Source organism: Pinus tabuliformis, chromosome 1_1, assembly GCF_031772625.1.
Source record: "Pinus tabuliformis cultivar Carrire ecotype Pingquan chromosome 1_1, CPIR1, whole genome shotgun sequence".
NCBI lineage: Eukaryota > Viridiplantae > Streptophyta > Pinopsida > Pinales > Pinaceae > Pinus > Pinus tabuliformis.
In genome coordinates, this window is record NC_142297.1 from 473,414,050 (window position 1) to 473,439,473 (window position 25,424).

At 36.9% G+C, this 25,424-nt stretch overlaps 2 protein-coding genes across 2 annotated transcripts; both read left to right on the forward strand.

Moving 5' to 3' along the window:
- Positions 1-20,597: 20,597 nt before the first annotated feature.
- On the forward strand, positions 20,598-21,224 carry LOC149213798 (uncharacterized). Its single transcript, XM_089389154.1, has one exon. It carries the CDS (start codon positions 20,598-20,600, stop codon positions 21,222-21,224), a length of 627 nt encoding a protein of 208 aa, XP_089245280.1.
- Positions 21,225-23,977: 2,753 nt separating this feature from the next.
- LOC149213799 (uncharacterized) lies at positions 23,978-24,376 on the forward strand. The gene has a single exon (XM_089389155.1). The coding sequence runs from the start codon at positions 23,978-23,980 to the stop codon at positions 24,374-24,376; it is 399 nt and encodes a 132-aa protein (XP_089245281.1).
- The last annotated feature ends 1,048 nt before the right edge of the window (positions 24,377-25,424 follow it).

Genomic DNA, 25,424 nt, shown 5'->3' on the forward strand with positions numbered 1-25,424 from the left:
AACTAGTGGTGCGCATGCCTGATTTTTATGTCATCGCGTCACACTTATACAAAATGTGCAATGATGAGATACTGCCAAGGTATGTATCTAAATTTGAATGAAGTTAGATCCTCGTGGAAGTGCATGGGGGTGTTGCAGGGGGACACTATGTAGGATGAGCAAATGCACAAAAGATTCTCCACCCAAGGTTGTGGTGGCCAACCTTTCATCAGGATTCAAAAGCACACTGTAAGGCCTGTGATATATGTCAAAGGACACGTAAACCATCGCGGAGGAATGAGATGCCTTTGAATCCACAAATGACGTTGCGACCCTTGGAAAAGTGGGCAATCGACCTTGTAGGACCTATCAAACCTCAAGGAAAAATGGGTGTGCAATACATTATCACCGCAATCGAGTACCTGACTCGTTCATCCGAAGCGCAACCAGTCTAAGACTGCACGGCCACCACGACTACAAAATTTTTGTTTGAACACATGTTGACTCGACTTGGCTATTCAAAAACCTTAATTAGTGATCATGGTACACATTTCTTGAATGAAACCATCTCCGTGCTAATAGAAGAGTTCTAGGTGTATCATCAGAAAGGCACACTGTATCACCCACAAGCCAATAGAATAGTAGAAGCATTCAATAAAATACTAGAGACTGCACTAACCAAAGTATGCAATGCACAGCGGAGCGATTAGGACCTATGCATACTTGTAGTACTATGGTCTTATATGACAACTTGCAAGAAATTGATGGGACAGACACCTTTCTGGTTGGTTTATGGCATGGAAGCTGTCATGCCAATGGAGTATATTGTACCTAGTCTACATATAGCAGCGTTCACAGGTATGATGGACCACGAAGCGCTGGAAGAGAGGCTTGCGTAGTTGGAAGAACTTGAGGAGGAACGGTTCTTGGCTGGCTTTCATTAGCAGGTGCAAAAGCAGTGTGAGAAGGCTTGGCACGATCGCCATATTAAGTTGCGCACCTTCAAGGTAAATGATTTAGTGCTGCTGTATGATAGTAAGTTTGATAAATTCCTAGGAAAGTTCAGAATGCATTGGCTAGGACCATACGTTGTTAAGGAGGTCATAGATGGAGGCACAATATAGCTAGTCAAACTAAATGGATAGCCTTTCCAAGGAAAAGTGAATGGCAGCTGCTTGAAGCCCTACACGGGCAGCCCAACTATCTAACTAGCCGACAGAAGCACAGTCTTCGCGCTCCAAGGATCCGGACAAAGGTGCAGGACTATAAGAAAATGTAGGGGATACAAGCATAGATGTAGAGAAGCAATTCCAACACTGTGATCCTGGAACAACATATGTAGTAGATCCAACAAGCAGTAGCTCAGGAGCTACTAACATTACCGCAGATTGAGAACAATTGGAGGGACTCTGCGCAAAGATATCCACACCAACAAAGTGACTCGAGGGCAAGCCACGGTGTTTGTGTTGGGGTCCTATTGGGCATGGAATCCCCCAAGGCATGTTTTGGGGCTTAAAGCCCAAGTTTTCACTGAATATTTTTGTAAAAGCTCCGTGAATTGCGGGCGCAGGGCGCAAAACTATAATAGATTCACAGGTTTGTCCACCCTAATTTTTGTAATGTAATGTCGGCTGGGTAGACCTACCCATGGTTCGAGGACCATGGGATTGTATAAATAAGAGTGAGGCTATAAGTGTAGAAGATAATTAATAGAAGGGAAGCATGAGAAGTCTATGTGATTGAGTTGAAGTGTAATGTGTGTCTATGGGTCATGGAGTAGGAGAAGGCTCTGCAGCTAAGTTCATAGAGGCTAGTAGTCCGTAGCTAAGTGTGCAGACCCCTACAACTGAGTGCACAGGGCAGGTCAAGTTTGTAACCATTGGGAGAATTAATAAAGAGAATTGTTGCTATAATTCTATGTATCTTTTCTTGGTTTAATGCATGATTGGATATAATTTGCAAGTATACTGTTTATTTACTGCACAAACCTATATGAATGTTTTGTATTGCTAATTATAACTTAAGACATTCAAGTAGGAGAAGGTAATTAATTAGTCTTGGAAGATAAGTCAGATCTTGTGTAATAGCACAGAGCGCGACACATCCCCTGTTTAGGGTTGCGTGAAGGTAGTATATCAGGCTATGAGGAACGGAAAGTGCGTGAAGCGACCTACGTGCAGGAACAAACAAAGGATCAGTTGTACCTCTTAGACATCTCAAGGGTGCAGGAAACCTGGTTCTAGCACCCTCCCATACTACTTCGGGTGAGACCTCAATCCGCGCTCCGCGGACTGTTGCCAAAAGGGCCAGTAGTATAGGGATTTGTTTGGCTAATTAACTCTGAATCTGGGTTAGGCCCCAACAAGCCAACATCGTTAATACTATGGAGAGTTACAGGTAGGATTTTGACACAACAGTCAGTTCACCAAAAAACCTAAGGTGTAACGATACTCTATGTTTCTTAGTCAAATTTTGATGAATATAAGTGGAATTTGAAAAGTTAAAAATTTAATGATGTAAATTTTACTTTGCATATAATATTTGTTCAAGGAGTAGATTCGTTATTTAATCTAAAGAATTATTGATTCACCATAATTATAAAAAAGACATAAAATGAATCATTGCAAACTAATAGTCATATTTCAGATAACAGGGTTATCAAGATCATCTACAAAATATATGTTACAACAATTGAAGCACCTAGAAAATATCTACGATCCATATGCATTCTACGAAGGAAGGTGAACTATGTGCAATGGAGATGAAAAAATTTGTTGGTGTTGCATTGTTTTAAACATTTTGATTGGTAATCAAGAAAAATACATTGATAATTTTTTTAATATATTTGTGCTGATTTGATACAATAGTGAAAAATTGTTTCAAGATCTCTCTTAAGAAGAACGGGATAGTTTCAGATTCGATGTTAAGATTATCGAGTGGAAAAATTACATCGGAAATATTCATATTCCCTAACTTGGTGAATATATCTTAAATGGGTGAATATGTATCCGTGGATCACAATGGTTGCAATGGCCATGAAGACATCAATTTTCACTTCACTGGGTTCACTATTTTTGGGAGAGTGATGGGGGTTGTTGGAGTAGAAAGTTTTCCATATATAAATGGAGGTGGTGCCAATGTGAAGGTTGAACTCATTTCCACCAGCAATGATCTCATTATTGCTATGTTTACATCACAGGGAGGCAATTACATGTTTACAAATATTACTCCAAGGAAATATTGGTTGGTTTCTTCCCATCATGAATATATAAACTTCATCAATCCTCAAGCAATATACAAATATCAGGTCATATCAAATCCCACTACATTTTTTTTCAAAAAGGAAAGGCCATGATATTTTTCTCTCTTTGCCTTCATTTGATATGCATAATAAGTTTGGATATTCCTTAAGGATGAGTGTCTAGAGGACACAATATCCCTCCATGAAATCAAATTTGAAGAAGTGGAAAGAGTGGACTCTGTGAGCCAATTGCTAAACATAGGAAGAAGATACAAGGTCATACCTAATGTCGATCCTAGCTAGGATGGCGCTATGCATGAGGTACAATGATTGAGGTTTATAAAGTATATTTTCTATAATATTCTCTTTCAAATACATGATTCTCATGTTCTCTTAACAATTTTCCAAAGAGGCTCTCCAGAGATGGAGTTGGGCTTTAGAAATATGGTAGTAGATGACATCTTTTATGTCCCAAGTTATGATATGGATGCCTTAGTTATTTCTCAGGGTAACCGTATTTTAGGTGTTCATGTATACCTTTATTCAGATGATGTCCATGAGGTGAAGTGCCCTCAAAGAAGCTCCTTGGCCAAATCAAGCACTTTTTCATGCAATATCTAATGTAGATGGGAAATTTGCTTTTAATTTGATTCCACGTGGAAAATAAAGGTTGTTGCCATTCTACAAGGGTGAGAATACAAAATTTGATGCTTCACTTCCATCTATAGAGGTTCTTGTTGAGCAAAGTCATGTTAATATATCTCAGCCATTTCGGGTCATAGGTTTCTCAGTTGGAGGACTTGTGGTGACTTCTGAAGGAGTCCGTTTTGAAGGTGTTAAGATATTAGTTGATGGACGAGAAAGAGCTACAACAGATGTCTAGGGACATTACAAACTTGATCATGCAACATCAACATGGTACACAATCAAGGCTGAGAAGGATCACTTCGAGTTTAGTAGTTTGGAGAATTTCATGGTTGTGCCAAACATGGATTCAATCCCAAATATAGAAGAAACACATTATAATATTTGTGGTTCCCTAAAATTAGTGACATGTGGATATTATGCTAAGTTTCAAGTTGGCTTGACACATGGGCCAGACAATGTTAAGCCTCAACTAAAGAGGATTGATGATATGTGAAAATTATGCGTCAAGGTTCAACTAAGTTAATATCAAATATCCCCACTGACCATAACAGCAAAGCGTCATTCTGGTCTTCAATTTTCACCATCACATATTGATGTGATAGTAACTAGACCAATGTTTGGCATTGAATTTATAAAGGCCCTTTTTGATTTCTATGGATCGATGATATGCAAGGGAGGATGTGACTCCTCAGTTTCTGTATCACTTACTTCCCTCCATGTTGAACTCTGGGTCCAGATAAGCTTAACTCTTTAAGTTTAAGAGATGAGAGAGGTGACTTCATATTTGAGAAAGTCCTACTTGGTGCATTATGTCTTGAGCTAAAACATGGACCTTCATATGGTTTGTTAGATTGGGATGATGACTGGTGTTGGGAGAGAAAGGTTATTGATGTCAATTTTGGTGTTTCTGATCATTCATAAATAGTTTTTATCAAAAAAGGCTATTGGTTGCATATTATGTCTACTCATCCTGTGGCTTTTTACATTGTATAGCCAAACAAAGAACCCATGAATTTGTTAATTGAGAAAGGATGGTAACAAATTTTCTTAGAAGCTTCTCGTGTGCACATTGCTTCATTTCTTGAACTCGTGCATTTTCTTTGGAATGTCTTCATTAGAATTCAATGTATTGAACTACAAGCCTATATATTTGACTAGTGAAAAGCATCTACTGAGTGGTGAAATACATTTTGATTCAAGTTCTTATCCCAAATAAAATGAGTTGTCTCGAAGCATTATTGTAGAAATATGGCAAAAGGAGGATGCATTTATAGATATGATAAATAACGTCAAACTTGTTTCAAGTGCTCATGGACCAAGAAACATTGTTATATATCAGTACACTCACTGGGCCAATATTGAAGATGAAATGGTCTTTGTTCTGAGAGATAAAACGAATGCTAGTGAGAAAAATAGTTTTGAAAAGGTCTTGTTTTATCCAAGAAGTTGGAACATTGTAGTTAAAACTGATGGGTGCCAACCTACTATTACCTATTTTGTGGGGTGCCCAGGAAAATACATTTAGGGTCAGTGCTGCCAGCAATCCCAGGTGTTGACATTAAAGTAATTGCTCAAAATGACAATAGCAATGTTCATTTAAAAAAGGGTGACATAGTTCTTCAAATTCCAACAAGATCAGATGATCTGTTTTTGGGTGGTCCTCTGTATGATGATACTGAGTACTATGTTGAAGCTTCCAAGTGATATCATTTAAAATAACTTGCATAGGACCCCTTTTGAAGCTTAGCTGTATGCTCATCCAATTTGATCAGATGCCCCTCTCGACTAGCCAAACCATAAAGAATATTTGATTGTTAGTATTTGACCTTCTGTGCACTCCCTACGTTTGTGGTCCTCAATAGAGGAATCACTAAATTTGCATCAAATAGCTGCTAGATATGGACAAAACCTCTTCAATCACATTTATTCAAACTACAACCATGTAAGTATAGATTTTACCATTACTTTCAATGCTTTACAATGAAACCAGTGTAAATGCAGGTTGTATGTGGATAAAATATGAACCAATGTAAACGCAGGTTCTCTTGTATGTGTATGTAGGGGCGTACATGATAAAATATTTGAGAGTGAATGGGATACTGTTTCAAGAGCTTTCATGCTCTATCTTGAGACTCAATATGCAACATGGAAGTAATTCGACCGTACTGGAAATGGACTCATATCCCGATAATGCATATAATTTCTTTGTGGACATATTGATTGAGATGATGGTGACCTTTAAATCATTAAAGGAGATGGTCCTATGTGTTGTGCCTTTTCTTAAAGAAATATGTGTCTTCTCAATTTGTTGTTCGAGAGGCTTCCTAATCTCCAATGTTTGTTAATGGGTGACAACTTTATCTTGGTAAAAACATAATTTATGCTTTTCTTTTACATGTGCAATGAACAACATGTTTCAATGTTTAAGAATGTTTGCATTTTCTACTTAGTTGTGAGGTATAACATAAAAAAAATTATACAATGCATATATTGACGTAGCTTAGGTTAACTATTATGTTTTGGTTCATTATTATGTCATGTTTGTAGATTCATTATATCTAATAGATATGAAACAAAATCAGATAACGACTTTGCTTCATATCTAATCCTTAATGAAAGTCTACGCTACCTAAAGTTAACCTCCTATAATATGTGAAAAGACCATAAAATTCTTCCATGTTTTTTTTCCATGATGTTCATAAAGAATATTTATGTATTTTACCTTGTAAATGAGTGCAGAGTTGGCTTATTTTGGTTTTGAAATGCAGTGAAGGAACTTTCAAAATATCCCATACCTTGACGTCTCAGATCTCCACTCTCTCATCTCCACATATATAGGTTTATGTAGACATAATTGAATTTCATGATATGGAAATCAGTTTATTAGGTTGCTTTCTTCATAGCACCCCTACTCTAGAGATGATAGAACTTTGTTTAATTGATGACTTTAATTATGAAGATCCATGATATATAAAGTTTTTGGAGGAAGTGATGTATTTGAATAGAGTTTCAAAGCAAGAAAGGATATTGGTATGAGAATCTTCGTTTTAAATACACGCTTCAAAATATTTAAACCTTTGACCTATAAAAGGGCTTTCTGGCTTCATTTTCTTTTATCTTTTTCTTTATAAAAGGGTATGACCTGTTATCACTCACTATTTTCTCAAGGTTAAATAAAGAAATCACTGAGGTAACCACAAACCAACTTTGGAGCATAGGCTCTAGCCAACCTAGAGCTCAAAGAGGGCTCTCTCTATATGATTTAGCTTTGTTTTTTTAGATATTAATCTAGTTATGATTGTTTTAGAGGTTTTTGATTTGTATTTGGGATTGGGTGGTGGGATCCTTAAAGCAGATGGATAGAATCATGTCTCTAGACCATTGAGATATGGAATCAACAAAAGGGCAGTAGAACTGGATCAAATCACTAAAGGGAATGTTCAAAGGGCAAGATAGCAGAGTTGAGTGCAGGTCTTAGGGCCAGAGGGGTGAAAAGGTTTTAACCAGGGTGAGAGAGAAATTAAGAATTCTTAGATCGGGATTGAAACGAGGAACAAAGTGTAATCGGAAACAAAGGGAAATTAAGAATCCTTTGCTATAGATTATAAAGAAACAACATAAACTATGGAGCAATTAAGAATTCCTCAACTTAGATATTAGTAGAAAACATGTATTTGCCTAACTGTTAAAATGGAGTGTAATTAAACAAATTCTTAGATAATGTTCCAGTTATAGCACTCAGATTCAAATATATATTATGGAAAAACATTAAGGAAGATAGCAACAACGTGAGAAAATACTTGTTTGCACTTCACTCAAAACATGGATCCTTTGAAATATTTGGTCTTTATTCATCAATCCAACTTGCTGACTCAGTCAATGCTCCAATGGCTTTACAGACTTTTGGTCAAGAATTCTATAGAAATGTCTAATAATCCACCCTAAAATACTCCAAATGAAGAAGTATTTATACAAATTCTAAACTGAAATATCTTGAAAAAATATCATGACTGGTTTTACAAATATCTCAAACTATTTTACATTAATAAAACTTAAATAAAGGACACTCAAAACTAATGAATCTATTTGGCACTATATTTATGGATTGAGGGGGACAAAGAAGAGAAAGTTGAATTTGATAACAACTCTTAATTGATGATGAGGCTCCCAAGTCACTAACTGCCTCCTTCCTTTGTGCATTCTACCCCAGAAACTCTGCAAAATTAGGTTCCGGTGATACCTTTGTATATCTCAATCCGAGATAGATATATAAAAATTGAAAGAGGTTATTGTAGATACGTATGTTGTTGAGATGATCCACTTTCAGTTTCCCAAAATTTAGTTCCAGTTGTTCACAATATTCTCTATAACAATATGTCAAAAACAAGACTTTGCACAGTCCAAAAATAGGCTCTCAAGAGAGGCATTTATCTCCCTTTTTGTAAAACTTGTGTAAAAAGTGAGATTAGTTTTTTGTCTATTGGTCTTTTAGAAACCCAAAACTCCTCCAGTTTCTCAAAATGCATCTTGGATTGCCCATAATAGTTTCTGCAAAATTATGACATAAAGAGGAAATTTCTAGAAAATGTACCATTTTTGCTCTATTTTTTCATCTATCTTCACTTTGATTTTTCAATTTGATACACTTTTACTGATACTCTTTCATCTGATACACTTTTACTTTGATGACCTGTCAATATCCTTTACTATGTTTTTACTTTTACTGTACATTTTAAATTTTTACTGTGTATTTCAACATTAAATCATTCAGTTTTTTATATATATCAACATATGGTAATGGATATTGATCAACTTTGTGTATGTTTGATCTGTTTGTATTTTGACTGTATGCTTTGTCTGGTTCCTCTATTTTAACAGTCAATGTCTCTGTCTGAATGATTTCTTTCTCTGTTCTGTGTATAATTATCTTCTTCTCTGTTCTGCATGTAATTTGTATTCTTCCTCTGAATATAGGCTTTTTTAATAGGTTTCTTGTCGATTCTTGGAGTAAACAGGTTCTGTGACTAGTATGAGAATTGTTTATCCAAGGTTTGGTATTCTGCAGATTACCTGTAAAATTCAAAAATTATCAAGAAAACTTTGGTCGGCGAGAAAGGCAACTGATGGCTCTTATGCACAGGGATGTTTAGGGAAGGAGTCATGGTATTGTTCTGAATGTAAATGGAGGTGGAGTTGCATCACAGAGGTTCAGGGTGGCATTGAAGGGTTTAATGGGTTTTTACTATGAAATGGGAAAAATGAATGAAATCAAGAGTTTTCAAGGTTTACGTCTTAACGGGAAACTTTCTTGAATATGGTGTGAATTTTATGGATAATAGGTTGTTTATTAGGCTGGCGGGGTGGCGGTATTAAGGGTCGTGGCAACGCTTATGAGGAAAAGGAAGTTTTTAGGAGGGTTCACCCAATATGCTCCATCGCTTGGCACGTAGCCTTCGGGGGCGGGTGGGTAATGATCAGCCATCGGGCATGGTCGATATGACTGTGAACCATCGGATGAGGGTGCGTTTGATCAAACGTTAGTCGGGCAGCAAACTTGCACAGAGGAAATGAACGAGAGTTTGGGGGGCCTAGGGGCTTTAATTATGGTGGATTGTGATTATTGCGGGGTTAGTCATGGGGTTAGGGGATCAGATGGGTTTTAATGAAGGTTGAACTTAACTCTGCGAAGAATTGATGGGTTAAGTGAGTTTCATTGGGGGGAACACAATAAAACTATAGTTTATAGTTAAACTATGGGTGGGGATAATACATAGGGATTTATTTATATAAGAGAAATAGGGGATTATGGGAGCTATATAATTAAATTAGAAATTAATTTGAAATGAAATGAGCAGATATGAAAATAATATTAAGTGTAATGTAATATTTGTACATTTCCTTTACATACTTTTAACTTAGGATAAAATCTTTTGTGGGTTTTTGAATGAAATGGGATTTAACATGGTATTTCTCACTTTTCATATGCTAATGGAGTTTAACCTTAGGAAAACGATTTTTATTTTGGAAATGAATGGGGTTGACTTTTATGAAGGGGATTCTAACACTTGATGTCCGTAAGTAACAAATCCGAGGGTCCGATCCCACCAAAAGTCAGAGAAATGCTCTAAGACTTTGACTTGAAGGATTTAAAGTATTAGAACATATTTGTGGATACGAAATTAGTAAGTAAGGAGAAAAATGAATGAGGGGGAGTTAATCATATTAACTTGCAAACATTTTTTTGCCTCCATAACTTACCATACATGTTGAAATATGTATCTACGAATGATGCATGTGTTTTGATCCAATCAACTTTATACTTCAGCAACCTTTCTTCTACTTACCCATCACTTACCCTACCATTTTTTCTTTATTTTATTTGGGTGCATTTAGACTAGCAAACCCTTAACATCCATTTTTCTTTTGGAAAGTGATCTATCTAATTCTAATCTTGTATCTTCCAAGGGCTCAGATCAAACTGATGAGCTCCTTTTATTTTCTCTACCTAACTAATGATCTGCTAAGATTAAACTGTTTGGTCAGATTTTATTCTCTAACTATAAACATAAAATTCAAATCATGAAATAACCAAGATTAAATAGATTGATTACCATGGAATGTGGCATAAATAACAAGCTACACACAATAATTATTATGCATAAAAGTAAATAGGAGTGGCATTTAAACTTGCACACTTTCATGGTCTCTTTTTGTTTTTGGGGTTCATATATTTTCATTTTTTTTTTACCTTCTCTTATTCTTTTTGTCCTTTGATATTTATTTTAGAACATACCCTCTTTAAATTTTTAATTCTATAATATGGAAAACATTTGCAGAAAGTAAAGGTATGTACAATATTACAAGGCTTAAGCTTAGTCATTCAAAATTATGATTCCTATTGGTATAAGAACCTAAAAGTGGCTCCACATGGGGATGGCATTTCATGGTGAAATGTCAAGAACTTCAAGATCAGTAGCCTTTGAATTGTGACCGAAGTTACATTGTAATCTATTCTTCTGTGATTTCTGCCTTATTGTATAATCTCTGTGACTAAAAATATTGAACTGAAATCATAGCCTTTTTTGCAAACTGAAATATGACACATGATGTACTGAAATATGATCTGAAATAAACTTGCTGCTAAAAAATTGAATTTATTCAAAGTGAAATCCTACCTACTTACTCTAATAGGTTGTCCATTTTCTAGTTATGTAAAATGAAATAGCCAATGTAACCATCCAAGCATCAGATACATTGGTGAACTTTATTGTTTGTGATTGTTTATGATTAAAACTGAGATTCTAAAGCCAATTATAACCTTTTCAACAAATGAGGAGATAAGGAAATACTTGATTTCCTTTGTTGACTCTAGAAACTGTAAAAAATGATCTTCCAAAATATACACACTATTTTTGAACTGATTTAAGCAAATATACATCTATTGTGGATGGCCTCTAAGCCATGAAACTTAAATATCACTTTCACCTTTATCACCTTGCATATTTTCAAACAAGATTTGTGATGATATTTCTTGTAATTGAAATGTTTGACTGATGAAACCTTTATTATCTTGATCCTGAATCTGATTGTTAGTTAATGAAGAAAAATTCTGATTGCATTCACTATCCAATCCATCAGTTATGGGATCATGAAAAAATCGGAAGGATTGGTGCAACTTATTACTCATAGGTTCGAATGGGACTTCACAAATTTCTACACGCTGATCATCCTTTTCTTTAGAGTTTTCATACCAAATTTCCTTTAATAATTAAAATGATTCAAAACATAGTGGTATAGAACTTTCTTGTATTATTTGATCAGGTGTTTCAATGGAATTTGACAATTGTAATTGTGAAACTAAAGGATCTTGATCAAGAATTTTATTGTCTTCTTTGTTCTTAATGTCAATACCTAATGACTGATGATTTTGGATTTCTTTAAAGTTTTCTCCGATGAACTAAAATGAAGCAAAATAAAGAGGCAAAGAAGCTTCACTTATTTCCAAATTTTCTGCACTTTCTTCCTCACTTGCATAGCTAATATGAATAATATGATCACTATTTTCAAGCTCCTGAAACTGAATTTCTTTATTTCCCAAACTAGTTTCTAATTGCTCTGTAAAGTTAGATTGGATTTGAAGAACATAATTATCATCATAATGATCATACTTAGGCAAATCATAAAAAGAAGGAATGTCTTCAAACATACACATTAGATTAGCAGATTGCTTCTCCACATATTGATCTATAAATATATCTTCTGATCTATGGTAGTTGGAATTAGTAGTAATTTTTTCATGGCTATCAACCTCTTCCTTTTATGAAATAAATGTGTCATGATGATTTTTAACGAAAATTTTATCTTTCATGATGATATTTTTCATTCTTTCCTCTATTTTTCTTACCAAAATGTCGAGTTTTACCTCTACAATGTTGTTCTTCTCTGCTTCTGCTTTCAACTTTCCTCTTCTAATTTGCATATTAACTTCTACATCTACTGCAATGTTCTGAATCTATTCCAGTGTTGAGGGGTTCCTTTATCTTAGCTGAAATTCTATCTCTTGATCAAATTCTTTTGGATAATGCAAGAGAGCTGAATTAGGAGGAGGTCTTATATTTGATGGCATTGAATAATAGATTTGATTAAATATGTCAGAAAATTGTTGTATTGTTTCATTTGGCTGTCTTTTTAATTGATTATATTCTTCTATGGTCATGAAAAGATTGAATTTGATTATCCATATATCAAGGAAAATTTTGGCAAACTGTTGGAAATTTGGGAGGCTTGCAATAGGTAAATTCTTGAACCAACTCTTTACTCTACTTTTCAAAGAGAGAGAAAAAAGTATGATTCTAACATCATCTTCATCGATCTCAAATAAGTCCAGATAATTCTCAAAACCTTGAATATGTTTTTGTACAGTGATTTTACCATCTTCTCCATCAAACCTAGGGAGATACTTGTAATAATTATTAGGGAAATCATGGAGTATAAGAGGTAGCATGAGGGGCTTATATCTATCAGGAACTTTACAAGGTACGTGTTTATGTATAGGAATTGTATGATTAGTATTGATTGTTTGATGCTCCTCAATTGGAAAATGATCATCATAAGATTTATAAGAAAGCTGCTCAAATGGATAAGGAGGATATATATTTACAAATTTCAAAGGAATAATAAAAAATTAATCTAATATATTCTCTAAAATACAATATACATTGAAAATCTTTCTTGATGAGAAACAACGTAATGTCTTGGATAACATCCAAGTTAAAATCCTAATCTTTTCATATTGTTCTTTTAGGTTCATTCCTCTAGTGGAGTCTTGATTGTGAAATTTTTTTGGAGTCACCAGGTGGATGATTTTAACCTTTGTGTGTCTGATCTCTGTCCACCATCATAGATCATATCTAAACCTATAAAATATTTCTGAAGAAAATGTTAGTCTTCCCCAACGAAGTCACCACTATGTTATCACTCAGTATTTTCTCAAGGTTAAAGAAAGAAATCACCAAGGTAACCACAAACCAACTTTGGAGCATAGGCTCTAGCCAACATAGGCTCAGAGAGGGCTCTCTATATGATTTAGCTTTGTTTGCTTAGATTTTAGGCTATTTCTGAATGTTCAGGGGTTTTGATTTGTATTGAAGATTGGGTGGTGGGATCCTTAAAGTAGATGGATAGTATGATGTCTCTAGACCATTGGGCTATGGAGTCAACAAAAGGGTAGCAGGGATGGATCAACTCACTAAAGGGAATGTCCAAAGGGAAAGATAGCAGAGTAGAGTGCAAGTCTTTGGGTCAAGGGGGTGAAAATGTTTTGAACCAGGGTGAGAGAGTAATTAAGAATTCTCAGACCGATATTTAAATGAGGAACAAAGGGTAATTGGAAACAAAGGGAAATTAAGAATCCTTTGCTATAGATTATAAAGAAACAACCTTAACTAAGGAGAAATTAAGAATTCCTTAAGTTAGATTATCAGTGGAAAACATTTATTTGCCTAACTGTTAAAATAGAGTAATTAAACAAATTCTGAGATATTGTTCCATTTATAGAATTTCGATTCAAAAATACATTAAATATTGTGGAAAAACTTTAAGAAAGATAACGATAACATAAGAGAATACTTGTCTGCACTTCACGCAACACATGAATCCTGTGAAATATCTGGTCTTTATTCATCAATCTAACTTGCTGACTCAGTCAATGCTCCAATGGATTTACAATATTTTCATCAAGAAGCCCATAGAAATGTTTAAGAATCCACCCTAAAATACTCCAAATGAAGAAGTATTTATACAAATTCTAAACTGAAATATCTTGAAAAAATATCAAGATTGGTTTTACAAATATCTCAAACTGTTTTACATTAATAGAACTTAAATAAAGGACACTAAAAACTAATGAATCTATTTGGAACTATATTTATGGATTGAGGGTGAGAAATAATATAAAGTTTAATTTGATAGAAACTCTTAATTGATGATGAGGCTTCCAAGTTACTAACTGCCTCCTTCCTTTGTGCATTCTGCCCCAGAAATTCTACAAAATTAGGTTCCAGTGATACCTTTGTATATCTCAATCCGAGATAGATATGTAAAATGTGAAAGAGGTTATTGTAGATAAGTATGTTATTGAGATAAACCTCTTTTAGTTTCCCCAAAATGCATCTCCATCTATTCACAATATGCTCTGCAAAAAGATGTCAAAAACGGAACTTTACACAGTCTAAAAAATAGGCTATGAAGAGATGTATTTATCTCCCATTTTGTAATACCTGCATAAAACGTGAGATAGGTTTTTGTAGATTGGTCGTTTAGGAACACAAACCTCCTCCAATTTCATAAAATTCATCTTGGATTGGCCACAATAGTTTCTGCAAAATTATTACATAAACAAGAAATATCTGGAAAATGTACCATTTTTGCTCTATTTTTTCATCTATCTTCACTTTTATTTTTCAATCTGATACACTTTTACTGATACTCTTTCATCTGATACACCTTTACTTTGACGACCTGTCAATATCATTTACTGTGTTTTTACTTTTACTGTACATTTTAACTTTTAACTTTGTATTTCAACAATAAATCATTTAGTTTCTTATATGTATCAACATATGGTAATGGATATTTATCAACTTTCTGTATGTTTGATCTGTTTGTCTTTTGAATGTATCCTCTGTCTGGTTCCTCTATTTTAACAATCAATGTCTCTATGTGAATGATTTCTTTCTCTGTTCTATGTATACTTATGTTCTTCTCTGTTCTGCATGTAATTGGTATTCCTCCTCTGAATAGAGGATTTTTTAATAGGATTCTTGTCGAGTCTTGGAGTAAACAGGTTCTGTGACTAGTATGCGAATTGTTTATCCAATTACCTATAAAATTCAAAAATTATTAAGAAAACCTCAGTCGGCAAGAAAGATTATTGATGGCTCTTATGCATAGGGATGTCTGGGGAAGGAGTTGTGGTAGTGTTCTGAACATAAATGGAGGTGGAATTGCATTGCAGAGGTTCAGGGTGGCACTGAAGGGTTTAATGGGTTTTTACTGTGAAATAGGAAAAATGAATGAAATTGAGGGTTTTCAAGGTTTAAGTCTTAACGGGCAACTTTTTTGAATATGGCGTGAATTTTATGGATAATAGACGGTTTATCGGGCTGGCAGGGAGGAGGTATTAAGGGTCGTCACACCTCTTATGAGGCAAAGGCAGTTTTTAGGAGGGGTCACCTGATATGCTCCATCGCCTGACACGTAGTCTTCGTGGGGCCAGGGAAAACCACTTTATTGGGTGGGTAATGATAAGCCATCGGGCACGGCCGATATGGCTGTGAACTGTCGAATGGGGGCATGGTTGATTGAACGGTAATCGGGTGGAAAACTTGCACAGAGGAAATGAACGGGAGTTTAGGGGGGCTCAGGGGCTTTAATTATGGTGGATTGTGATTATTTCAGGTTTAATCATGGGGTTAAGGGATCAGATGGGTTTTAATGAAGGTTAACTTAACTCCACGAAGAATTGATGGGTTAAGTGGGTTTCATCAGGGGGAATAGAATAAAACTATAGTTTATAGTTAAACTATGGGTGGGGATAATACATATGGATTTATTTATATAGGAGAAACAAGGGATTATGGGAGCTATATAATTAAATTAAAAATTAATATGAAATGAAATGAGTAGAGATGAAAATGGTATTAAGTGTAATGTAATATTTGTACATTTCCTTTACATACACTTAACTTAAGATAAAATGTTTTGTGGGTTTTTGAATGAAATGGGATTTAACATGGTATTTCTCACTTTTCATAGGCTAATGGAGTTTAACATTAGGAAAAATAGTTTTATTAGGGAAATGAAGGGGGATGACTTTTGTGAAGGCGATTCTAACACTTGATGTCCATAAGTCATTAAGCCGAGGGTATGGTCCCACCAAAAGTTAGAGAAATGCTCTGAGCCTCTTTGACTTGAAGGATTTAAAGTATTAGAACATATTTTTGGATAGGAAATTAGTAAGTAAGGGAGAAAATGAATGAGGGGGAGTTAATCATATTAACTTCCAAACCCTTTTTTTTGCCTCCATAACTGACCATACATGTTGAAATATGTGTCTAAGTATGATGCATGTGTTTTGATACAATCAACTTTATACTTCAACAACCTTTCTTCTACTTACCCATCACTTACCCTACCATTTTTTCTTCATTTTATTTGGGTTCATTTAGACTAGCAAACCCTTAACATCCATTTCTCTTTTGGAAAGGGATCTATCTAATTCTAATCTTGTATCTTCTAAGGTCTTATATTAAATTGATGAGCTCCTTTTATTTTCTCTACCTATTTACTGATCTGCTAAGATTAACTGTTTGGTCATATTTTATTCTCTAACTATAAACGTAAAATTCAAATCATGAAATAACCAAGATTAAACAGTTTGATTACCATGGACTGTGGCATAAATAACAAGCTGCACACAATCATTATTATGCATAAAAGTAAATAGGAGTGGCGTTTAGACTTGCACACTTTCATGGTCTCTTTTTGTTTTTGGGGTTCATATATTTTCATTTTTTTTACCTTCTCTTATTCTTTTTTTCCTCTGATATTTCTTTTAGGAAATACCCTCTTTACATTTTTAAATTCTATAATATGGAAAACATTTGCAGAAAGCAAAGGTATGTACAATATTACAAGGCTTAACCTTAGTTATTCAAAATTATGACTCCTATTGTTATAGGAACATAACATGACCAATGTAGGCTGTATGTGGATACGAGGATGAATTCTACTACGGATACGAGGATGTGGACACTAATGGAATGACCTACTTAGTCTTGGGAAACATTGAGTATGGAAGCGAATGACAGTCTCATGGAGTGGGTATGCGACATTTTGCCCCATTTTCATTTTGTTTATCATTCGTTTTTTGCGCTGGTTCTAATAGTCAGTTTTAATTAATTGTCTTTTTGTCATTTATATCATTAACATTCCATATTTCCCAGGCAAGGTAACATTTTCAGTTGCTTTAGATGAGCAGCCTGTAGGATTAGTATGTTCCCAATGAGTTTTGAACATTTTTCCAATATGCCTTGTTGATTTTTGATTGTTATTGCGGGTTATGGCTTTAATTGTTATCTGGTTTGACATTTGATTGACAATAAAATTCCATGCTTCTATAAATTATTTGTATGTTAATTTTTAAAAGTATTTAAGAAATTTGTCCTCAGTAGCCACACTTCGAACAATGGATTTCACACTACTAGGTTTAAGGTTTCAGTTATGTATTTGGTTAAAATTTCCTAAGATTTATATCATATCTGGGTGATTTATATGGTCAAAATTTCCCATGATTTATATCATATCTCAGACTTTTGAAATTCATGCATTCATTCCATTCGGATGTAACACATCATGACAAGGATGGGCCCTATTAAGCTCACCAACTCTGTTACTATGCTTCATGAATCATAATTCAAATGGACTCTGAATTTGGTTCTTTTCCTTGACTAAACAATATTAAGCAAAATCCTCTCATTCAAACTCAACCCCAAGTCATACTCAAAATTTTGACATGTGAATAACATTGTCTCGGCAACAAGATTGACACGCAATTCCTTGCAAGTCAAACAAGATTGTCCATTTAAAAAAAAATGATCATATCCTTAAATTGTTAGCCCTTGGACTCCTTCATTAAAGAAAAGATCATTCTATGATCTTGATAAGCGGTGTATCAAAACGTGGATGGGGTGAAATATGAGTTAAGGAGTAGAGAAAGAAATTTTCCTTGACATTTCCTAGAATATTTTGAACTTTTGGGGGCACATCATGTGACACTACCATCACCACACCAACATTTTTTGGTAAATCTCCACTGCAAGAGGCATCCACTAATTCACGTTCCTCAACCTATGACCGTAAAGATGATTCTTCCTAAAAAAAATTCCTAGATGATGATAATTATATATAGTCCTGAAATACAAAGGGAGAATACACAAGTGCCGGATGATGGCGGCGCCTCTAGGTTAGGGTTTTTGAGCACTGTTACAGACACAGAGCTGGAAGCGAATAGATCGAGGCTAGCGGTTTTACTCAGAAGGGGACAAGAACTGGCCGTCCAGATGGTCAACGAGGGGTCCATTGGGACCCCTTCTTTTAAACAAATAGTCATGCAGAAGCAGAAGCAAACAACGCAGGAAGGAGTCAGAATTTCAGGATACGAAAGGCTCAAGCAGAACAGCGGGAAAAATAAGGAGAAAAAACAAGAAGAAGTCAGAGAGCCCAGTAGCAACCCACAAGTCAAAGGAAAAGGAAATGAGGGTTTGGAGAACAATGGAAAAAATGACACTACAGGACAAAAACATACAGTTAATAATGAGAAACAGTCAAAGGAGAAGGGGGAACATAAGGAAGGCTCCCAGGGGAAAGAAGAAACGGAATGTGAAACCAGCTCGAACCCCAGCAACAACCCAACAGCAAACGGAACCTGCAAACCTAAAAAAGCAGAAACCCTCAGAGTTGTCATAATAGATCCGGAGATTCAAGCTTATCGAGAGCACATGGCAAAGCATGCAGTCATTTGCAAGTTTATGGGCTTATGGCCAACTGAAAGAGCACTATGTCAATGGATACGACAACAATGGAAACCCAAGGGCAATGTGAAACTACACTTAGGAGAAAAAGGCTTCTTCACTGTAGTGTTCACCAACCTAGAAGATAAGGACAAAATTTTTGATGGAGGCCCGTATTTCTTAGCTTCAGCAGGTCTCTACATGCGACCATGGAAACCAAATTTTGTTCCAGAAAGAGAAACTTTCACTCAGGTACCAGTATGGATCCATCTATTTTCTCTTCCCATAGACTATTGGGGTCTATCAGCTCTGAAACAAATTGGGGATCAGGTGGGTACTTTTATCAAAGCCTTAGAAGCGACCATACAAATAAAATACACCTCGTGTGCAAGAATCTGCGTGGAAATGGACGTATCCAGTGCTCTACATGAGGGTTTATGGCTAGAGTACAGGGATGAGGATTACTTCCAAGCAATAGATTATGAAAAAATTCCTTTTCGCTGTCGAATATTTCATGAGAATGGACATATAATGAGGGAATTCCCTCTGAATAAACAAGAAGAAGTTACTAAAACAGAGCAAGCAGACAGAGGCAGAGATAACTTTGTAAAACCAAAGATAAGAGAAAGATCCAACCGAAGAAGAACAAACAGAATAGAAACAGAACGAGGTCACCACAGGAACACTTTTGAAATCTTAGAGTTAGATACAGACTCAGAGGATTTGAATAAAGCTCTAACCTCCAATGGAGGGCTAATAGATAAAGCTGGGCAAACCACAAAAGAAACAGAAGAAACCATTATTAGCACAGAAGTCCAAATGAAGGAACAAACAGAAGAGCTAGAGGAGGATGCAGACATGCTCACCAGCAATGGAGGAAGCGATGATTTAGAGTTGGAGGAGGTTCTAGCAAAGGAAGGGATGAACCTACCAGTCATGGCCGAGAACTCGAAAGCTCGAGGCATAGAAAACGTGCCGGAAGAAGAAATCAGGAAGGTCAATAAGCTATTTATAGCAAGGCAGAAAGCAGAGTTAGAAAGGAAAAGTAGAAAGTTGGGTATAGCAAGAGGAGCTGGGAACCACCCAAAGAGTCTTCTCTGCAACTCGACAAGTTCAAAGCAAAGGAAGAAGAGAGGACGGAGAACAAGTGGTGAAGTTCTGCGGGAGCTTGGGATAATAATGATAAACTCAGGGAAGATGAAGGCTCTAAATGCCTTCCCATCTTACCAATAATTCTTCTAGTTAATCTGAAGATCATATCATGGAATGCAAGAGGGCTAAACAGCCAAGCAAAGCAGAGAATTTTGAAAAGAAAATTTCAGAAAGAAAAACCGGATATCATTTTCATTCAGGAAACTAAATGCAGCAATACAAGCATGACTAACATCAGTAAGAAGCTCGGCAATCACATAAATTATATGGAAGTAGAGAGTCAGGGATGAGAAGGAGGTTTAGTCACTATGTGGGACTCAAGGATGTTTCAAGTCCTCTCAGCAGAAGCAACCAGAGCATTTATAGCCGTGGAAGCCCAACCCACAGGTAACTCTGAATCCTTCTTATGCATAAATGTTTATGGACCGCAGAAGATAGAGGATAAAATAACCTTTTTAAGCTCTCTGTTAAGTTTGATTTCTAGGCATCCATATTCCAAATGCATTATGGGGGGTGACTTTAACATGATAACTACCCTTCTGGAGAAGAAAGGGGGAATAAGAAAACTCAGTAAGGATGCAGAACTATTCACAAATTTCATTGACAATGCTAAACTGGTGGATATCCCACCTAAGAGTGGCACTTTCACATGGAATAACGGACGAGGGGGCGATAGGTTGATTGCCTCTCGTCTGGATAGATTCATCATCTCTGAGAGCATCATTATGGATGGTATTCTAGTTGAGTCAGACATCCTTCCAAGTGGAGGATTTGACCACTGGCCAATATCTTTAATAGCAGCTATCCATGGCACTCCAAGGAATAAACCTTTCAGATTCGAAAACTTTTGGTTGGAACACCCCAACTTCCTCAATCTGGTGGAGAAATGGTGGTCTGAACCTGTGATTGGAAGGGGATCCAAAATGTTTAATCTTCAGAAGAAACTAAGGTACACTAAAGCCAAAATTAAAGAATGGAACATTACGGAGTTTGGAGATATTTTTAAGGAGAAAACCTTGATAGAAGATAAACTGGAACAGATTCACAAAGCTTGGGCTTCAGGGCACAACAGTGAGGAGTCTGTAGAGCAGGAAAAAGCTCTAACTCATCAGTGGCATACACATTGTCAGTAGGAAGAAACTCTTTGGAAGCAAAAATCCAAAATTCGGTGGCTAAAAGAGGGTGAGCAGAATACCAAAATTTTTCACAGATATGCTCTAGATTACAGGAGTGCGAATAGAATAGTAGAACTCAAGGATGAGAATGGTGAAACTTTAAAGAATCACCAAGACATAGCGGCTTTACTCACTAGGCATTTCAGCATTATTGCCCAGGAACCGCAAGCAAATAGAGAGAATGCTATAAAGGAGCTCATTACGGCCATCCCCAAAACTATCACCAACGAACATAACTCAGCTCTAAGCAGAGAAATCACCCTTGAGGAAGTGGAAGAAGCAGTCAGAAGTATGCCTAGTGATAAGGCCCCTGGACCGGATGGTTTCACCATTAATTTTTACAAAGCTTGCTGGAACCTAGTGAAACATGAAATATGGGAAGTTGTTGAGGACTCTAGGTGATCTAGTTCCAACCTCAAATCTCTTAACTCCACCTTCATAGCGCTTATCCCAAAGATGGAAGAAGCAAACACTCCTAAGAAGTTTAGACCAATTGCTCTGTGTAATTTCATTTATAAAATCATATCGAAAGTTATAGCTAATAGACTGAAGCCAATTCTGCCTGGCTTCATATCACAAGATCAATCGGGGTATGTCGAAGGGAGACAAATCTTAGACAATATTCTTCTAGCTCAAGAAATGATTCACACCCTTCAAACTAGAAAATTAGCAAGGATGTTAATGCAACTTGATCTATTGAAAGCCTATGATAAAGTTAGTTGGCAATATCTAGAAGCCATTCTAAAAGCCTTCGGTTTTTGCAAGCATTGGATCAATTGGATTCTATCCCTTATTAAGTCCTCCAGATTCTCAATCCTTGTCAATGGATCCCCCTTTGAACCCTTTTCACCCACTCGTGGAATCAGACAACGAGACCCTCTCTCCCCCTTCCTGTTCGTAATTCTCATGGAAGGACTCAGCAGACTCATAGCCAAAGCAAAAAGAGAAGGGAAGATCAAGGGACTTCAGCCTCTCCAATCTATTCCAGCAACAACACACCAACAATTTGTGGATGATACGATGTTACATGGAACTCCCACAGTGAAAGAGGCTCTAGCTTTTAAGAAAATCCTTGATCTTTTCAGCAAGGCGTCGGGAATGGAAATTAACTTTTCCAAATCTACGATTTTTTTCTTCACACCCATCCAGCTATTCAGAACCATCTCTCTAATTTACTTGGATTCAGAAAAGGATGTCTACCTTCAAGATATTTGGGAGCACCTCTAACACTCAAACCCTGGCAAAAAGTGCACTGGGAAAAAATCTTGGCTAACCTAGAGAAAAGGTGTAAGAACTGGATGCATAGGGCACTTAATTTTGCGGGGAGATTAGTTCTCAGCAAGGCAGTTCTGCAGGCTATCCCTCAGTACTTACTTTCCATGTTGTCGTTCCCCAAGGGCATCCTTCAACAAATTATAACAATCCAAAGATCCTTTTTATGGAATGGAAATGGGGATAAGAAAAAATGGGCGCTTGTGGCATCACACAAACTCTGCAAACCAAAAATTTTGGGAGGCCTAAATCTGGTGGATCCTTCAATCATCAACATGACTTGTGGTGCAAAACTCTGGTGGCGATGGATAAAAGAGCCCCATCTTCCCTGGGCAAGACATTGGAAAGAGAAATATAGCCCCAAATGTAATAATCAGGATCTTATTAGACTTCAGGAGGTTCCTGAGGGATCCCCCATATGGAATCTTGCCAGGAAAAATCGCAACTTGGTGCAGGAAAATAGTTTTTGGGAAATTCGGAATGGGCATTTAGCTCTTTTTTGGGAAGATGCTTGGCAGCAACTCCCAAAACTGGAAAAGCCCAAACTCGATCTTCTCAAGCAAAAATGCCAACACGAGGGCCGAAACAAAGTCCATCAATACTAGAACTGGAATAGCAGGGATCCCATCTGGAGAGAATGGATAAACTTCAACTTCGACAATAGCAATGGGGAAAACGACAGCACAAAGCATCTAACTGACCAACTACTCAAAAGGAAGATAAGGAATACGGAAGAAAAGGACCAACTTAGATGGGGAATGAAAGGCAGCGGAAATTTCTCACTCAAGGAAGCTAGGGAACTGACAGAAAATGCAGAGCAGTGGGAGGTCTTTCCTTGGAGTCATAACGTGTGGGACAGCCTGTTTTGGCCAAAAATCAAAACTTTCCTATGGCTTTTAATGAGGAAAAAAACCTTGACATGGGAAAATATACGCAATAAAGGCTTTCATGCGCCGTCCAGATTCCCAATGTGCCTGGTAGAGGAAGAAATAGGGAATTGGGCGAAGGGTATTTTGTTAAACTCTAACAGAAATAGGGAGTCCATCCAAGATACTATACAAAATTGGCAAAAAAATTACTCAAAGAATCCCAGAGTCAATAGCATTTGGAAAGTTATGCCAGGTTTCTTAACATGGACCATATGGAAGGAGCGTAATAGGAGAATATTCCAAGATGAATATAGAAATATAGAGCATACCATAGATACTCTCATGATAAATATTAGACAGTTAATTCAAGTAAAATTCAAAGCGGAAACTAATGAGAAGCCTTCGTCTGGTGACTTACGGATTTTAGAACTCTTCCAGATGGACATCAACCAGAGCATGGCTACGCCGAGAGGCTAGCAGAATCCGCAGTCTGAGTCCAACTGTTGGAAATACCCGCCGGTTGGTTGGCTGAAGTTGAATTTTGATGGAGCGTCCAGAGGAAACCCTGGGATGGCGGGTATAGGAGGCATCATAAGAAACCATGAAGGAGACATTCTTCATATTTACTACAAAGCTATGGGAGAAGGGACAAACAATGAAATGGAGTTTGCAGCTTTAGAACAGGGACTACGGATTCTAAAAGACATGCAGAATTGTACAGCGGTGGTGGAAGGTGACTCGACCCTGGTAATTTCTGTGGCAAAGAGAATCTATGGCGGAACCAAAGCGAGCAAAGCAACGAAGCATTGGAGATTAGCAAAGGTGACGGAAAACATAGCCGAGTTAATCAGCGACATGAGATGGTTAGTCTTCCAGGCGATGAGACACAAGGTGAATGCGATAGCGGACCACCTAGCAAATCATGGCATCAACAACCAAAATAGGGAATGGGACAGCTGTTGGCAATAGGTGAATTGACAAGACCTGAAGAAGAAATGCATCCAGCTGGCCAAACAAGACATGGATAATGCCAACCGGGCTTAACCGGAAGGTGTTCGGACTCCGCGTTTTTCTATGATAAAGCACACAGGAGTGGATACAGATATTAAAATTTGGTAGAAGGCAAAAAGATAGGTAATTCCAGTGTGTTTATGGCAACAAAAGGGGAATAAAGGAAACAAATCTAAAATGATGTGCCGCAACGATCACCGCCGCCACCACAGCAAGTTGGAGGACACTTGGCAATTTCTGATTCGAGAGGGAAGAGGCAACATTGATGTCAAGGTTTGGATACATCACTCAGAAAACAAAGTTCAATGCAGTAACAATTATGTTAGTACATCCACATCATTTCGGGAGGATCGGTTGGTCATGAGTAATATCCTCCAGAAAAACTATTTAACAGTGAGTAGAGGCATAGGCATGAATATAATTTTTCAGTGCATCGTTACGGTTCATTTTCTTTCGGCTCTCAGCGCCTGTTCTCACGTTGCAAGCGTTAAGCTAAGTATGGAAGGTGACGGCTACCGCAGCACCACTGCGAATATGGAGCTCAAGACAGCGAGGGAAATGTATGAGACCAGAACCGTGTCGAAGAGCAAACGCAAATTGTCTAAACTGGAGGTTTTTGTGAAGGAAGAAGAGCGAAAGCGGTCGGAGGAAGATATAGTGCAGGAGGTTGATTGGCTTCAAGATCCTGTAACAGTAACCAAACGCGTAATTCAGTTTATGCGCACTCAGGCGGAAAGCTGGCAGGTAAAAACCCTGCTGGCGTGTGCTCTGGAATCAAAGGAAGATAGTAAGAGGCTGGCTCAGAGTGACCAGGTCATCCCTGAGGCCCAGATGAAAAGTTTATATGACATTGATGAAGCTCTAGATTTCAAAGTCACTGCAATGCATGAGGTAGTAGATTCTCTATCCAAGAAGGTGACGGTGCTTATTAAGCTCCTCAGGCAGATGCTCAGTCCAGAAGCACGACAAACTGGTGGACCGCAGCAAGAAAAGCAGGCGGAATTCT

What these genes read in the sequence shown, in the direction of transcription:
- LOC149213798 (XM_089389154.1), top strand. Translation starts at nt 20,598, where the DNA reads ATGGGGGGTGACTTTAACATGATAACTACCCTTCTGGAGAAGAAAGGG.
- LOC149213799 (XM_089389155.1), top strand. Translation starts at nt 23,978, where the DNA reads ATGGCGGGTATAGGAGGCATCATAAGAAACCATGAAGGAGACATTCTT.